This window comes from Ranitomeya imitator, chromosome 6, assembly GCF_032444005.1.
Source record: "Ranitomeya imitator isolate aRanImi1 chromosome 6, aRanImi1.pri, whole genome shotgun sequence".
NCBI lineage: Eukaryota > Metazoa > Chordata > Amphibia > Anura > Dendrobatidae > Ranitomeya > Ranitomeya imitator.
In genome coordinates this window covers 538,976,389-538,995,296 of record NC_091287.1, presented here as the reverse complement: position 1 = coordinate 538,995,296, position 18,908 = coordinate 538,976,389, and the positions used below count along the sequence as shown (strand labels likewise).

Sequence of the window (18,908 nt, the reverse complement as noted above, 5' to 3'; positions counted from 1 at the left end):
TTGGAGGCATAAGGGAGAAGAGATATCGGGCGATAGCTAGACACAGAGGATGGGTCGAGGGAGGGCTTTTTGAGGATGGGTGTGATCTTGGCATGCTTGAAGGATGAGGGGAAGACACCTGTTGTGAGTGAGAGGTTGAAGAGGTGCGTTAGGGTTAGGATGAAGACCATGGAAAGGTTAGGGATGAGGTGGGATGGGAGCGGGTCAAGCATGCAGGTGGTGAGGTGTGATCTTGACAGGAGGGTGGAGAGCTGATCTTCTGTCATGGTGGAGAAGCTGGTTTTGGAGGAGCAGGGTAGAGCAGCTAAGAGGGGCAGTGGGCGCTGTGGGCCAAAGCTTTCTCTGATCGTATCGATCTTCTGTTTAAAGAAAGAGGCGAAGTCTTCAGCAGAAATGAGGGGGGAGGGGGGAGGTGCTGGGGGACGGAGTAGAGAATTGAAAGTGTTGAAAAGCTGTTTAGGGTTGTGAGACAGGGAGGATATGAGAGATGAGAAGTAAGTTTGTTTTGCGGCAGTGAGCGCAGACTTGAAGCTCGCGAGGGACTGCTTGTATGTAGTGAAGTGGTCGGCAGAGCGGGATTGCTTCCATCTCCGCTCAGCAATCCTGGAAGCCCGTCTCAATTCTTTGGTCAGGCTGGTCAGCCAGGGCTGCCTGTTAATTGTACGAGTTTTACTATGCATATATAAAAAAATGTAGCTTCCCTCTCTAAACGATAGATTATAAAATGAGTTAGTATAAAACTTTGGATATAAAAATAAATTAGCATGAATATTCCTGCACTCTGTACCTCTGCCGGGCAGTTTTTACCACCTGCTCACTTCTGCGCTAGGTTCTGCTATTTCTTTCTATGTCCTGGTTATTATTCAGCTGAGTTTGGAGATGCGGGCCAGACCTGCAGATGGTAAACTGGCACGTCCACTGCTCTGTCTTGTTTACCTTTCAAAAACACATATGGCCACTCCATCCTCTCCACATCTGGCACACTTCGATGCTGTAAATCCAGCAGGAAATTAATGGGCACCTGTGGTTGGCGCATCCTATGAGGCACCGTATCCAGAGCAATTTGTTCCTGAGATTGTCTGCCATCTGGAGCAGGTGACACATATTGGGCCCCGTCTGCATCCAGTGACCAGATGTAAACTGTAAGGTCACAAGCCCTGGCAGCACTGAGGCATTATGAGATGGCCTTCAGGGGCCTCTAGAGGCTTCAATGAAAAGGCATTTATTTTATGTTCCCACTGCTCTTTTTTTTACCAACCACAGTGCCTGTGCCCACCTACTGTCTCTCTCTGTCTACTTGCTGTCTTCACCTTGCCCCTATCAGGTTGTGTCTCCTCCTTGTCCATACCAGGTTGTGTCTTCTCCTTGCCCCTACCAGGTTGTGTCTTCTCCTTGCCCCTACCAGGTTGTGTCTTCTCCTTGCCCCTACCAGGTTGTGTCTTCTCCTTGCCCCTACCATGTTGTGTCTCCTCCTAGTCCCTACCAGGTTGTGTTTCCTCCTTGCCCCTACAAGGTTGTGTCTTCTCCTTGCCCCTACCAGGTTGTGTCTCCTCCTTGCCCCTACCAGGTTGTGTCTTCTCCTTGCCCCTATCAGGTTGTGTCTTCTCATTGTCCCTATCAGGTTGTGTCTCCTTCTTGCCCCTACCAGGTTGTGTCTCCTCCTAGTCCCTACCAGGTTGTGTCTTCTCCTTGCCCCTACCAGGTTGTGTTTCCTACTTGCCCCTACCAGGTTGTGTCTTCTCCTTGCACCTACCAGGTTGTGTCTCCTCCTTTCCCCTATCAGGTTGTGTCTTCTCCTTGCCCCTATCAGGTTGTGTCTTTACTTGCCTCTACCAGGCTGTGTCTTCTCCTTGCCTCTACCAGGTTGTGTTTCCTCCTTGCCCATACCAGGTTGTGTCTTCTCTTTGCCCCTACCAGGTTGTGTCCCTTCCTTGCCTCTTCCACCTTCCCTTCCCCTTTGTTCCCTTCTTCCCCATAAAGGTTTACCACCTAAAGTCTCGTCCTGCCTCCTACTGTCACTGGAGCTAAGCAAGGCCCAAGAGGTCATTTTGACCCCTATGAGACGACCAATACTATTAATGACCCATGATAGTTGGGGGCCTTTTTGAACATTTTATATTGAGTCCACAACCTTCATCTTAACATTTTTGGGTGTGGCCCCTGCACCCTGTGTCATCCCCACAATAGAGCCAGTACTTGCCAATGTGTTTCACCTCTGCTCCACCCCCTTGGCTGACCTTCGCTCCACCCCCATGGCTGACCTCGGCTCCACCCATACATTCCTGTGCTGTACTTCTTTTACAATTTTTCACCAATTTTTTCAAGATCTTTGCTTCTCTCATTGAGTGGAACACTTTTGCTTCCGTTTTTGAGGCAGAAAACCTTGTCAACAAATCCGATTTTTTTATGAAATTCGTTGAAAATTCTATTTTGAACGCATTAATTTTTTCAACATTTTTTAATGCTTTCAAATTATTTTAGGGGGTTATTTTTAAGACTGAAAGTAATCCTAAACCCATGGGATAGGATCGCCAGGGGTCTGATCTTTGGAGACCCCGCTGATCCCAAGAACCAGGTGTTAGGTATCTACGGGCAGCACGGTGGTGCAGTGGTTAGCACAGCAGCCTTGCAGCGCTGGGGTCCTGGGTTCTAATCCCACCCAGGACAACATCTGCAAAGAGTTTGTATGTTCTCTCCGTGTTTGCGTGGGTTTCCTCCGGGCACTCCGGTTTCCTCCCACATTCCAAAGACATACTGATAGGGATTCTAGATTGTGAGCCCCATCGGGGACAGTGGTGATAATGTGTGCAAAACTGTAAAGCGCTGCGGAATGTGTTAGCGCTATATAAAAATAAAGATTATTATTATTATTATTATTATTATTACTGGAGCGGCAGTGTTCATCAACGACAGCTCCATTGAACTGCTGCTCTCTGGAGCCTTGGTTTATGAAATCGGTGGAAATCTCAGCAGTCAGGATAGAAAATACAGGAACATCCAAACTTGAGAATATCCCTTTAAGGTTCTGTTAACAAACTCGGTTACATTCACCCCTGCTACATCTGAAAAACTGAGTCCTGTTACATTTCCAAAAGCAGCCAACTAAAATAGACTATGTAGAGCTCCAAGTCCCTAATATACTCCGAGGCGACTGAGCCAAAATGGAAGAAGTTCTCAGAGTTTTATACCCCGCTGGCCAACACTGCACCCGAAACAGTGAGCCTAATATAGACTATATACAGAGACGTAACTTAAAGGGGTTAAAGGGGTTCTCCAAAATTAGCCCTATCATAATGCAAAGATGCCTTTTTTAGGGAGACACTGGAGCAATGGGCTGAGGTTAAAATGGGAGAGGCCTTTTGAAGAATTGTCTTACGTAAGAGAATGTGGCTGATACGCTGCCCAGCGCCATTTATCTAAACTGTTTAGCAGAAAAATGGTTTCTGCTGCCCGTAGTAACCAATCAGAGGGCAACTTTCATTTCTAAAACAGCTGTGTTAAAATGAAAGCTACGCTGTGATTGGTTGCTGTGGGTAACAGACAGTTTCTTTTTTCCATAAATGAGGCCTACTCCACAATCTGTAGCCCTTCACATACAGCTCTGGCAAAAATTAAGAGACCACTGCAAAATGTTCAGTTTGTCTGATTTTTCTCTTTATAGGTATACTAGCTATTGAACCCGTTCTACGCCCGGGTGGCGAGCATTTATATTGGTATATGGTCTCCATCCTGTCATGTGCTGCTCCATCCTGCGTCCCCATGCTGTCATGTGCTGCTCCATCCTGCGTCCCCATCCTGTCATGTGCTGCTCCCATCCTGCGCCTCCATTCTGTCATGTGCTGCTCCCATCCTGTGCCTCCATTCTGTCATTTGCTGCTCCCATCCTGTCATGTGCTGCTCCCATCCTGCGCCCGTTCTGTCATGTGCTGCTCCCATCCTGCGCCCCTGTTCTGTCCGCTGCTCCCATCCTGCGCCCCCATTCTGTCATGTGCTGCTCCCATCCTGCGCCCCCGTTCTGTCATGTGCTGCACCCATCCTGCGCCTCCATTCTGTCATTTGCTGCTCCCATCCTGTCATGTGCTGCTCCCATCCTGCGCCCCCGTTCTGTCATGTGCTGCACCCATCCTGCTCCTCCATTCTGTCATTTGCTGCTCCCATCCTGTCATGTGCTGCTCCCATCCTGCGCCCCCGTTCTGTCATGTGCTGCTCCCATCCTGCGCCCCCGTTCTGTCATGTGCTGCTCCCATCCTGCGCCCCGTTCTGTCATGTGCTGCTCCCATCCTGCGCCCCCGTTCTGTCATGTGCTGCTCCCATCCTGCACCTCCGTTCTGTCATGTGCTGCTTCCATCCTGCGCCCCCGTTCTGTCATGTGCTGCTCCCATCCTGCGGCACCGTTCTTTAATTTGCTGCTCCCATTCATATGCCCCATACGCTGCTCCATAAGATGCTCCATAGTATATGCCCCGTATCAGGTGGCGTAAGTAACAAATAGCTGTGGCATGAAGTGCCACAGCCTCATGCCACAGCAATTTGTTACTTGCGCCACCTGATTCCTTTGCGCCGCCATTTTCTTGGTCCTCCTGCTGGCAGAATCGGCGCCTGCGCAGTCCGCGCTTTCCGGCGCCATTTTCTTGAAGTGTGTCTTCAAGAAAATGGCGCCAGAAAGCGCGGACTGCGCAGGCGCCGATTCCGGCAGCAGGACCAAGAAAATCGCGACGGAAAGGAATCAGGTGGCGTAAATAACAAATTGCTGTGGCATGAAGTGCCACAGCTTCATGCCACAGCAATTTGTTACTTACTTGTTACTTACCATTTTCTTCGTCCTCCTGCTGCCGGAAGACACACCTGCAGTGCGCAGGTGCCGCCATTTTCTTTGTCCTGTGTCTTCAAGAAAATGGCGCCGGAAAGCGCGGACTGCGCAGGCGCCGATTCTGGCAGCAGAAATCGGCGCCTGCGCAGTCAGCGCTTTCCGGCGCCATTTTCTTGAAGACACACTGCAGTGCGCAGGTGCCGCCATTATCTTTGTCCTGCTGCCGGAATCGGCACCTGCGCACTGCAGTGTGTCTTCAAGAAAATGGCGCCGGAAAGTGCGGACTGCGCAGGCGCCGATTCCTGCTGCCAGGATCGACGCCTGCGCAGTCCGCGCTTTCCAGCGCCATTTTCTTGAAGACACACTCCGGCTCCTCTGCCTGTGACTGGTCAGTCAGAGGGTGGCGCCGGCGCGCATTAAGCGCGTCATTGCGCCCTCTGAACTGTGAATGTCACAGCAGAGGAGCCGGGAGACGGAGCCGCACGCAGCGCTGGAACGGGGGACAGGTGAATATACTTACCCTCCTGGTGGTCCCTGACTCTCCGGTGGAGATCGCGGTGTGCGCTCTCCTGGGAGCGTCACTCTGTGGGGGCCAGACTGCGCCGGCGCTTGCGCCTGCGCAGTCTATAAGGGCTTCGGACAGAGTGACGCTCCCAGCGTTATATTATAGATTTTTGAGTAAAATGTAAATTGTTCTTTTATTCTATGAACTCCTGACAACTTGTATCAGAAGTTCCAAGCAATAAATTTTGTATTTTTTTCTGACAAAGAAAAATGGTCATTTTTTTTTTTTAAACCCAGTGTTTTCAGACCTCAAATAATGCAAAGAAAAGAAGTTCATAATTATTTAGAAACAACAATACTAATGTTTTACCTCAGGAAGAGTTCAGAAATCAATATTTTGTGGAATAACCATGATCTTTAATCCCAGCTTTCCTGCGTCTTGGCATGCTTTCCACCAGTCTTTCACACTGCTCCTGGTACAATAATGTAAACAGTTCTTCTTTGTGTGATGGCTTGTGACTATCCATCATCCTCTTGATTACATTCCAGAGGTTTTCAATAGGTTCAGGTCTGGAGATTGGGCTGCCCATGACATGGTTTTGATGTGGTGGTCTCTTAATTCTTGCCAGAGCTGTATAACCAGGGCTGCCACTAAGAACTTCACCGCCCCATACTGTCAAAATTTTCGGGCCCCCTTGAAAATCTGCCCAGGCTCCACCCCATCTCTGCCTCCATCCCTCGAGCCCCATCACCCACTCTTGGAAAAACTCCTCTTCTGCACCACGTCCTCACCAATCTGATATTAACAGTTCCCATTGAACATCAGATCACACACATAGCCATCAGCTTTTGTTTTGGCCACATTTTTTAAGCCGCCACCACAACAAGGTAGACTCTGCTGGCCAGGTTCTACTCTACTCTATGGAACATTTGTTAAACTTCCAATACTCTTTTTAGGTATATTTTTCTTTTCTTTAAGGGAATGAGTCACATAAGTTTTTTAACTAATTGAAACCAGATTGTGACTTTTTTTTATAATCTGTATTTATGATTGCAGATTATCTGTTTTCTGTACATCTATGGAAGCTGTCGGTGGAAATTGGTCTTCTCTTAGACCGCAGTGCATGGACGGGCCGGTGGTCTCCTGACTTGAACTCAGCAGCCTCACGCCATGTATGAGGAGCGGGCCGGGAGATCGGCGTCCAGTCCATTCACTGCAGTGAGAGCGCAGACCAATTTCCCCCTTCCAATAATTATACTGCCATAATAATAAAGATGTTTCCCAATCATATACACAGTACCAACTTGCTTCAATCTTTCTCTCCCCTTCCATCCTCCAACCAAAATTTATAAGCTACTGGATGACCCTGTGTGCTGCTGCCTGATATTGTAATTGGGCATTTGGTTTAGCAGCACCGCTCAGGGTCATTCAGTAGCTTATAAATTTTGGTTGTGTCTTGGAAGGGGAGAGAATGATTATATCTTACAATCATGTACCAAAATGGTGGAAAAATTAATACATGGGCCGTGCCCGCCCCCCAGTCAAGAAGAATCTAATGGTCATCTCACCCTGCCCACTGCTGACGTTTCAGTCTGCCCACCGAATTAATAAATGTAAACCTTTTATATTATTGCACATATTGTATATTCACTGATTACACACTACCAATAAGTCTCTTTATTGGTATTCATTAAAACCTATAAATTCTAGAATATACTATAAATACACCCCAAAACATGAGAACTCAAAAAGTGATAACAAATATCAAGTAGTCAAGTGTAAAGGGGGATCACCCTATTTTTCAACTACTCTTGTTCCGCAGAGGTTGGCACCCTTTTGAAATGCAATTGGCGCCACCGCTCCTTCTCAACTAGCCCTGGTCATCCCTATTGCCTCTTCAGCCTCACCACCCTATCAGACACAGGACGCAGACTCCCCTCAGCAGATTCCCCCTGCTTGACGCAGACTCCCCTCAGCAATCTCCTGTCAGCAGCCTCCCCTCAGCAGCCTCCCGCTACCGGACACAGACTGCCCTCAGCAGTCTCCTCCTGTCGGACGCAGCCTCTCCTCAGCAGCCTCCTGCTACCGGATGCAGATTCCCCTCAGCAACCTATCCCTGCCGGACACAGACTCACCCCAGTAGCCTCCCCTCAGCAGCCTCAACCTGCCAGATGCAGACTCTCCTTAGCAGTCTCCCCTCTCCTCACTCCCCTCATTAGCCTCCCCTCTCCCCTCATTAGCCTCCCCTCTCCTCACTCCCCTCAGCAGCCTACACTCTCCTCACTCCCCTCAGCAGCCTCCCCTCCTTAGTAGCCTCTTTAGTAGCCTCCCCTCTCCTCAGCAGCCTCTCCTCCCCAGCAGCCTCTCATCCCCTCAGCAGACTCCCCCTCCTCACTTACCTCAGCATCCTCCCCTCAGCAGCCTCCCTTCACTCACTGCCACTCATCAGTGGAAAAAAGAAAGCGGTCCAGGAAAGTACAGGGCACAGATGGTTCGAGATGTGGCAGCTCATTGCATGGGCAGATGCTCTCAGATCCGGTGTGAAACGGCCTGAAGAATCCCCAGAAATAGTGAGTCTATACAAGGAGAACGCTGCGGTACCACCTAAGGCGTTATTACCCCGTAATGTACTAAAGGATATGGGACTGAGTACAGGGAAGATGCAGGATGTGTACTGTATGGAACCTGATGTTTATGCTGATTCTGACAAGAATGTGCTGCAAAGTGTTTTGAGTTCTTCGTTTTGCATTTGAAACGGACTGTGTCTCAATTCTTGTAAAGTTGATTACAGAAAGTCCCCAGCACCGCAGAGGAATCTCTGACGGTGTGGTGAGAGAAGACACAGGTATGCTGATAGAAGAACGTTATTTTTCTGTGAGGGGAGGCCAGGACATCAAGGCCCCGGTGTCCTTGGCTACGACTACGGTCCTGGTCGAACCGTACATTTAAATCTCCGCAGTGTTATGTATCTGGCATGCGGCGGCCCTAAACTATTACACCTGGGGCATGGTAAGCAGAAACAAAAAGGGGGGGGGGCCTGAGCTTCCAGCGTGTCCAGGCCTCCCTTTTTTGCTACTTCTCCCCTGGCACTATATAGTAGTAATGGCAGTAATGTCTTGGTGGCGGCCCTGCATGTAACAGTGTACATTACCCTGCCATAGGAAACCCTCTATCTCCACCGATGCAATGCATCAATCGATAGAGATGGTGTGTTTCCCAAAAACTGAGTGAGTTAAAGAACCACATAATACAAAGTTTATGCTGTCTCCTCCTCCTCCCTCTATGGCCATGTTATGCTCCCCGGTACTGGCATGGCATCTGCCAGTTTGACTTCTGTAGATTTACTTCTGGCTCACAGTATCCTGCTGTAGTAACTGGTAACTTCCTTTTTATTTTTAATAACTTCGGTAGGCGGAGTCTCAGGGAGACCTATGCCCGGCCCAAAGATCTTAACAGCTCATTTACATATTAAGAAAAACGTGGATTTCTCTGTGATAAGACATCGGATTGCAGATATCAAGGCATCATTGTATTCAACTTCCTAAGACTTTCATGCCCATATAGACAGCTTTTGCGGGTTGATCCTACTAACTGATTGATTACTTTTAAGGTCCTAGGTTATATGAAAGTAGTGGTATACTGATAATAGTAGCAGACTACTATACTACTTTATCTGGATTGTCATTACGTAGATATAGTTGAATTCAATGGTGGAATAGTGTTGATGGGCACTGTAGAACCATATTACTGTGTGGAAGGGTAACTGGGGGCCTCATAGGCTGAATGGGGGAATGCAGGAATTGTGGGGACATCATACTGTGTTGGAATGACTGTAGAGTCATCATGCTGTGTTGGGGGCACAATGAGAACATTATACTATGTTGGTGGGCACTGTGGAGTCATCATACTGTGTAGGAAGCCACAGGGGGCATCACACTGTGCGGGCGAACTGTGGGGGCATCATACTGTGTGCAGGGTACTATGGATTCATCATACTGTTTTAGTAGGCAGGCGCTATTGGGACATCATATAGTGAAGTCACCATGCTTTGTAGGTGGTCTTTGGGGGGCCTCATAGTATGTGTGGAGAATGTGGGAAAATCAAACTGTGTGTGAGGCAACTGTGGGCACGTCATACTTTGAGCGGGGTACTGTGGAGATATCATACTTTGTTAGGGGTACTATGGAGTCATAATACTCTGTTGGTGGCACTGTGTATGAGGACTCAAGTGAGAATACCAAGGAGTGGACCCACTGGACCGTGACAACGATCCTCCCCCGGGCGAGCTGACCAGATGGACCACCTCCTATACAGGGAGCGTTAGGGGCAGACCCACGGGAGACTATCGCCATGGCAGCTGGGAAACAAGGATGGACTAGAGAGCGAGTCATGGACTGGATAGAGGAGGGGAACTGACAGGTGGGAGACAGGAGCACGAACTCCGTAAAGACAAGAGCTGGAAGGCAAAAACACAGGGCTGGCAGGTACGGCTAAGACACAGGACTGACGGGCAAGGCTGAGCCTCAGGGCTGGCAGGTATGGCAGAAACACAGGGCAAAGAGGACGGACACCAAGGACTGGATCTAAGGAGAGCAAAGGAAGAACCAAGTCAGGAAATAAGGTGCACAGAACGGTGTGCGGCCAAGACCACTTGTAATAACAAATGAGCATCACGCACAGAGGAAAGGAAGAGGCAGGTTAATAAAGCGGCACTGCGTAGCACTTCCGGTTTAGGAGTCCTCCAAGGTAATAGAGAGGACAGGAAGGAGGTACCAGAACGGAGTTCAGAAATGTGCGCGCACAGCACTGAACCTAGCATGCGCGCGCACCCGACGCGCAGCAGAAACCAGGAGCGAGCGCTGAGGGGAAGACGCTGCAACAGTGGAGACGCGCCGGGATGCCGAGGACATGTGAGTGTGGCAGGGCACGGGGGAGCGGCAGTGCCAGCGACGTAACACTGTGGAGACGTCTTACTGTGTTGGGGACACTGTGGAGACATAATACTGTGTTAGGGCACTGTGGAGGCATCATACTGTGTTGGGGGTACTGTGGAGACATACTGTGTTGGGGACACTGTGGAGACATAATACTGTGTTAGGGCACTGTGGAGACATCATACTGTGTTGGGGGCACTGTGGAGGCATCATACTGTTTTGGGGCACTGTGAAGACATTGTACTGTGAGCGGGGTACTATGGAGATGCAGCGCCCCAGGGTCCTAGTCATTGCAGTAATGTCATTTTCCTCCAGGGGGGAGTGATGTTACGTTTGGAGGCAAAGAAGGACAACCGAATCCAGGTATCACAAACATACAACGCATTTCATACTCCAGGCCACCAGGGGGAGCTCTGCTCCTATTTATTAGGGCACTCTTCACACTTAGGTAAAACTGGTTGCCTGGGGAGGAAGTTAGGCAGTTGCTGGCTGAGCTTCACTCAGGTAGTTGGTCCCTGACAGGGGTGGGATCCTGTCAGAGGCCGAGACAGAAGGACACGGAGCTGCGCCTGCCCTGAGTGCGGCAGCTTCCAGAAAGAGACATTGAAAGAGAACTGTATTGTAGAGAGGGTGAAGAAGTCATAGCAAAGGAGTGGATATCAGAGGAGTTCTGCCCTGCACAGGCTGCCTCCTTCTGAGGCGCAAGAATCTGGTAGCCGGAACACCGAGGGAGTAACAGTCCTTTATGCCTTGCTCCAGAGACCGGCAGGACAGCTAATTTCATGCTACCTGTCCATCCCTACACCCAGGAGGCAAGGTGGCACCGCTTAGAGGCTGGGGCACGATAGAGTCCCTGTAAAACGCCTCAAGCCACCGATCATACGGGTTTGTCCTATCTTATCAGGGGGACAGAGAGAGAGACATAACATATGTAACATCTTCAACAGTTGTGAGGACCTTATGAGAAGCTTAGTAGTAAGGTACTACAACACATGGCGCTAGAGGAAGGCTACTGATTTCTACCTGGATAATGGGACTCTGGATTTGCCTCTAAACGGCCAGACTCTGCCTGCCCTGTGGTCTGTGCTCTGGACTGTGGATGCTGAAGCCTTCAGTAAAAGGTAAAGAGACTGCAACCTCATGTTCTCGTTCTTCACTGCGCCTCTCACCATCCACCATCTGCACACTGGGAAGCCCTGGGGACATACTTCACCTGTGGGAAGGTATACCATCTAGCTGCCATAACATCACCCCAGCGGACCCCTCAAAGCAGCGTCGGTCACCGTGACCGAATACCACAGGTGGCGTCACGAACACAAACTTTAACCCTTTAAAGACCTTTCCCTTTTCCATGGACGTCCCACAGGCCACGGACCGGGTCAGCCACCGTGACATCCCCCTGTGAACCGAAGGACCCGGTACCGAGTACCCCTTGCCCACGGGGGCGATCCAGAGACATCATACTGTGTTGGGGCACTGTGGAGACATCATACTGTGTTGTACACACTGTGGAGACATCATACTGTGAGCGGGGTAGTATGGAGACATCATACTGTGTTGGGACACTGGAGGCATTATACTGTGAGCGGGGTACTATGGAGGCATCATACTGTGTCCGGGTCACTGTGGAGACATCATACTGTGTGGGGGCACTGTGGAGACATCATACTGTGTTGGGACACTGTGGAGACATCCTACTGTGAGCGGGGTACTATGGAGACATCATACTGTGTTGGGGCACTGTGGAGACATCATACTGTGTTCGGGTCACTGTGGAGACATCATACTGTGTGGGGGCACTGTGGAGACATCATACTGTGTTGGGGCACTGTGGAGACATCATACTGTGTTGGGACACTATGGAGACATCCTACTGTGAGCGGGGTACTATGGAGACATCATACTGTGTGGGGGCACTGTGGAGACATCATACTGTGCTGGGGCACTGTGGAGACATCATACTGTGTTGGGGCACAGTGGAGAAATCATACTGTGTTGGGGCACTGTGGAGACATCTTACTGTGTTTGGGCACTGTGGAGACATCCTACTGTGAGCGGGGTACTATGGAGACATCATACTGTGTTGGGGCACTGTGGGGACATCATACTGTTTTCGGGTCACTGTGGAGACATCATACTGTGTGGGGACACTGTGGAGACATCCTACTGTGAGCGGGGTACTGTGGAGACATCATACTGTGTTGGGACACTGTGGAGACATCCTACTGTGAGCGGGGTACTATGGAGACATCATACTGTGTTGGGGCACTGTGGAGACATCTTACTGTGTTGGGGCACTGTGGAGACATCCTACTGTGAGTGGGGTACTATGGAGACATCATACTGTGTGGGGGCACTGTGGAGACATCATACTGTGTTGAGGCACTGTGGAGACATCTTACTGTGTTGGGGCACTGTGGAGACATCCTACTGTGAGTGGGGTACTATGGAGACATCATACTGTGTGGGGGCACTGTGGAGACATCATACTGTGTGGGGGCACTGTGGAGACATCATACTGTGTTGGGGCACTGTGGAGACATCATACTGTGTTGGGACACTGTGGAGACATCCTACTGTGAGTGGGGTACTATGGAAACATCATACTGTGTGGGGGCACTGTGGAGACATCATACTGTGTGGGGGCACTGTGGAGACATCATACTGTGTTGGGGCACTGTGGAGACATCTTAAGGCCCCTTCACATTAAGCGACGCTGCAGCGATACCGACAACGATCCGGATCGCTGCAGCGTCGCTGTTTGGTCGTTGGAGAGCTGTCACACAGACCGCTCTCCAGCGACCAACGATGCCGGTAACCAGGGTAAACATCGGGTAACTAAGCGCAGGGCCGCGCTTAGTAACCCGATGTTTACCCTGGATACCATCCTAAAAGTAAAAAAAAACAAACACTAGATACTTACCTACCGCTGTCTGTCCTCCAGCGCTGCGCTCTGCTTCTCTGCTCTCCTCCTGTACTGGCTGGGAGCCGGAAAGCAGAGCGGTGACGTCACCGCTCTGCTTTCCGGCTCACAGCCAGTGCAGGAGGAGTGCAGAGCACAGCGCTGGAGGACAGACAGCGGTAGGTAAGTATCTAGTGTTTGTTTTTTTTTACTTTTAGCATGGTAACCAGGGTAAACATCGGGTTACTAAGCGCGGCCCTGCGCTTAGTTACCCGATGTTTACCCTGGTTACCAGTGAAGACATCGCTGGATCGGTGTCACACACGCCGATCCAGCGATGTCTCCAGGGAGTCCAGCGACGAAATAAAGTTCTGGACTTTGTTCAGCGACCAACGATCTCCCAGCAGGGGCCTGATCGTTGGTCGCTGTCACACAGAACGATTTCATTAACGATATCGTTGCTACGTCACAAATAGCAACGATATCGTTAACAATATCGTTATGTGTGAAGGTACCTTTACTGTGTTGGGACACTGTGGAGACATCATACTGTGTTGGGGCACTGTGGAGACATCATACTGTGTTGGGACACTGTAGAGACATCCTACTGTGAGCGGGTTACTGTGGAGACATCATACTGTGTTGGGGCACTGTGGAGACATCTTACTGTGTTGGGGCACTGTGGAGACATCTTACTGTGTTGGGACACTGTGGAGACATCATACTGTGTTGGGACACTGTAGAGACATCCTACTGTGAGCGGGTTACTGTGGAGACATCATACTGTGTTGGGGCACTGTGGAGACATCATACTGTGTTGGAGTCACTATGGGGGCATCATACATTGCTGTGGGCACTGTGGTGTCATTGATATCTCCTTTTAACTAATAGTTGGGAAGTAATCCCTTCTGTGACTACACCTATATGCCGTAACCTTAATGACTCCACCAATTAGCACTTTTTCTATGTGCCCCATAATTTCGATATACACCCCTGGTACGGTGCAAAATTAAGATACATTTTTTGCCAACGTCAAACCATAATTTTAACATCGGGCACTGATGCTCAATACGGTCAATGTAGGTTCACATTTTCTCACAAGTTATCGTACGTGCTCCTAGGAAAACGCCGCCTGCTGGGATCCACGCCTTTCCGTGGGATTAGGTTCTGACACCGGCTCAGGTGTACAGTATAAACTTGACAGGTAGCGCCTCAGGCGGTGTCATCCCTGACTGTCACTGAAGTATGTGCATCTCCAATAATTTACCTGCCCCTTGAAAAAGATTCTGGGAGGAGGGTGATCTGCGGCCAAGAGAAAACCGCAGGCAAGGACACATTGCCCCAGAAAACGGCACAGCCAGAGATCCAGAGCAATGAGGAGAATGATAAGAGAAAGCGAATCTCCCGGCGTTCTGGGACTGTCAATTCTACAATACACGAGTGTTCTCCTTCCAGACACAGAACTTGTTTCCTAAATTTTGTGTTCTCTCCCCCTCCTTTCTCCTCCAGCTTGAAGTTTCTGCCACGTGTGTTGAGCCTGACCCAAAATCCCCGAATTAAAGAGAACCTTGCACAACTATAGCACTTTACATGAGAATATTGAGTTTCCCATTAGGTGGAGTGGATAGAGCAGAGCTGAGTTTGTTATTGTTCACATGCAGTAATTTTACCTGCAGTTTTATAGGTAAAGAATCATATGAAGACGGTGATGACCATGAATGACAAACTCAACTCTGTCCGCAACTTCTGGAACTGTACCTATTAATCATGGGGTGAGTATCACTCCAGTTCTTGTGGAACTACAACTCTCAGGGTGCTCTCAGGGAATGCTGGACATTGTAGTTTTCCAGCGTTAACATGCCCAAAGTTGCTGACCCCTGAACTGGATGATCCCACAGAAACTTGGCTAAAAACAATACAAAATTGCAATTAAGTGAACCGTATCACAATAAAAGAAACCAGAGCGACAGATTCGATGGCGCTGATACAATGTTGCAATTTATTTTGATGCAGCAGAGCTGAGTAAGTCACTTGACACATCAAGGTGAAATATATATTTGCATGGGACTGCAGTTTAGGACATTAAAGTGATGCAAATCTCGAAAAGTTAAATGACAAATTCTGCTCCGTCCGAAGTTAGTTGAATGCATTCAGTACCTGTCAATCAATGAAGCCGTCACCCCTGGCACTCACCTGACCAATGCTGCGTGCTGCTAAAATCCAATATAAGAGCCACCTCATCACTAGGAACCAGTGTTAAATACATTGATTGAAGGCAGCAGGAATTCTCTGGGACACAGAATGACTGGTGGAGACGAGACGTTGAGTGGCGGCACCAGGTCACACATACATACAGCCAGTTATGTCCTTTTGTCTCATTCTTATTTTTAAAGAGACAGGACTGACGTCAGGAATTAAGACAAGCCCTGCAGATCCCCTTTTGAGACAGTTCTCCAACCTCCCATTCTCTCCTCCCCACCTCCTGAAATCCCTGCACTGTATTCTCTTAAAGGAGTAGGAAAGTCATGGCTTCAGACCAGAGATACTTTAAGAAATGCAAGATGCCCCATGTGTCTGCTAGTAATTAAAGCGGAGACAATACCACGTCCCCTGACCTACTGCTGAAAATATTCACTAGACTGCAGAACCAGAGCCACTGCTCAGACCAGAACTTAATAACCTGTCTGCTAAAAATATGTCATGTACTCAGAAAGGAAAGACAGGGAAAAAAGACCTCAATTATCAAAGGGGATCACTGACTCCTTACACAGCGATGTAATCTTGTTATGTACAAGAATATAACTACTATAATACTGCCCCTATGTACAAGAATATAACTACTATAATACTGCTCCTATGTACAAGAATATAACTACTATAATACTGCTCCTATGTACAAGAATATATCTACTATAATACTGCTCCTATGTACAAGAATATAACTACTATAATACTGCCCCTATGTACAAGAATATAACTACTATATTACTGCCCCTATGTACAAGAATATAACTACTATAATACTGCTCCTATGTACAAGAATATATCTACTATAATACTGCTCCTATGTACAAGAATATAACTACTATAATACTGCCCCTATGTACAAGAATATAACTACTATATTACTGCCCCTATGTACAAGAATATAACTACTACAATACTGCTCCTATGTATAAGAATATAACTACTATAATACTGCCCCTATGTACAAGAATATAACTACTATAATACTGCTCCTATGTACAAGAATATAACTACTATAATACTGCCCCTATGTACAAGAATATAACTACTATAATACTGCCCCTATGTACAAGAATATAACAACTATAATACTGCCCCTATGTACAAGAATATAACTACTATAATACTGCTCCTATGTACAAGAATATAACAACTATAATACTGCTCCTCTGTACAAGAATATATCTACTATAATACTGCTCCTATGTACAAGAATATAACTACTATAATACTGCCCCTATGTACAAGAATATAACTACTATAATACTGCTCCTATGTACAAGAATATATCTACTATAATACTGCTCCTATGTACAAGAATATATCTACTATAATACTGCTCCTATGTACAAGAATATAACTACTATAATACTGACCCTATGCACAAGAATATAACTACTATAATACTGACCCTATGTACAAGAATATATCTACTATAATACTGCTCCTATGTACAAGAATATAACTACTATAATACTGCCCCTATGTACAGGAATATATCTACTATAATACTGCTCCTATGTACAAGAATATAACTACTATAATACTGCTCCTATGTACAAGATTATATCTACTATAATACTGACCCTATGTACAAGAATATATCTACTATAATACTGTCCCTATGTACAAGAATATAACTACTATAATTCTGCTCCTATGTACAAGAATATAACTACTATAATACTGCTCCTATGTACAAGAATATAACTACTATAATACTGCCCCTATGTACAAGAATATAACTACTATGATACTGCCCCTATATACAAGAATATAACTACTATAATACTGACCCTATGTACAAGAATATAACTACTATAATACTGACCCTATGTACAAGAATATAACTACTATGATACTGCCCCTATGTACAAGAATATAACTACTATAATACTGCCCCCATGTACAAGAATATAACTACTATAATTCTGCTCCTATGTACAAGAATATAACTACTATAATACTGCCCCTATGTACAAGAATATAACTACTATGATACTGCCCCTATATACAAGAATATAACTACTATAATACTGACCCTATGTACAAGAATATAACTACTATAATACTGACCCTATGTACAAGAATATAACTACTATGATACTGCCCCTATGTACAAGAATATAACTACTATAATACTGCCCCCCATGTACAAGAATATAACTACTATAATTCTGCTCCTATGTACAAGAATATAACTACTATAATACTGCCCCTATATACAAGAATATAACTACTATAATACTGACCCTATGTACAAGAATATAACTACTATAATACTGCCCCCTATGTACAAGAATATAACTACTATAATACTGCCCCTATGTACATGAATATAACTACTATAATACTGCCCCTATGTACAAGAATATAACTACTATAATACTGCCCCTATATACAAGAATATAACTACTATAATACTGCCCCTATGTACAAGAATATAACTACTATAATACTGCTCCTCTGTACAAGAATATATCTACTATAATACTGCTCCTATGTACAAGAATATAACTACTATAATACTGCTCCTATGTACAAGAATATAACTACTATAATACTGACCCTATGTACAAGAATATAACTACTATAATACTGCTCCTATGTAAAAGAATATATCTACTATAATACTGCTCCTATGTACAAGAATATAACTACTATAATACTGCTCCTACGTACAAGAATATAACTACTATAATACTGCTCCTCTGTACAAGAATATAACTACTATAATACTGACCCTATGTACAAGAATATAACTACTATAATACTGCTCCTATGTACAAGAATATAACTACTATAATACTGCTCCTATGTACAAGAATATATCTACTATAATACTGACCCTATGTACAAGAATATATCTACTATAATACCACTCCTATGTACAAAAATATAACTACTATAATACTGCTCCTATGTACAAGAATATATCTACTATAATACTGACCCTATGTACAAGAATATATCTACTATAATACCACTCCTATGTACAAGAATATAACTACTATAATACTGCTCCTATGTACAAGAATATAACTACTATAATACTGCTCCTATGTACAAGAATATAACTACTATAATACTGCTCCTATGTACAAGAATATAACTACTATAATACTGCTCCTCTGTAAAAGAATATATCTACTATAATACTGACCCTATGTACAAGAATATAACTACTATAATACTGACCCTATGTACAAGAATATATCTACTATAATACTGCTCCTATGTACAAGAATATAACTACTATAATACTGCCCCTATGTACAAGAATATATCTACTATAATACTGCTCCTATGTACAAAAATATAACTACTATAATACTGCTCCTATGTACAAGAATATATCTACTATAATACTGACCCTATGTACAAGAATATATCTACTATAATACTGTCCCTATGTACAAGAATATAACTACTATAATTCTGCTCCTATGTACAAGAATATAACTACTATAATACTGCTCCTATGTACAAGAATATAACTACTATAATACT

The 18,908-nt window shown here is 46.2% G+C and overlaps 1 protein-coding gene across 1 annotated transcript in view; it reads right to left on the bottom strand.

Moving 5' to 3' along the window:
- Positions 1–15,635, bottom strand: part of CCN4 (cellular communication network factor 4) — a 117,336-nt gene extending 101,701 nt beyond the window's left edge. Inside the window, exon 1 of the mRNA XM_069731939.1 lies at positions 15,345–15,635. Coding sequence (XP_069588040.1) covers positions 15,345–15,392 — 48 coding nt within the window. The 5' untranslated portion in view covers positions 15,393–15,635. The remainder of the gene's footprint in view (positions 1–15,344) is intronic.
- Between the last annotated feature and the right edge of the window lie 3,273 nt (positions 15,636–18,908).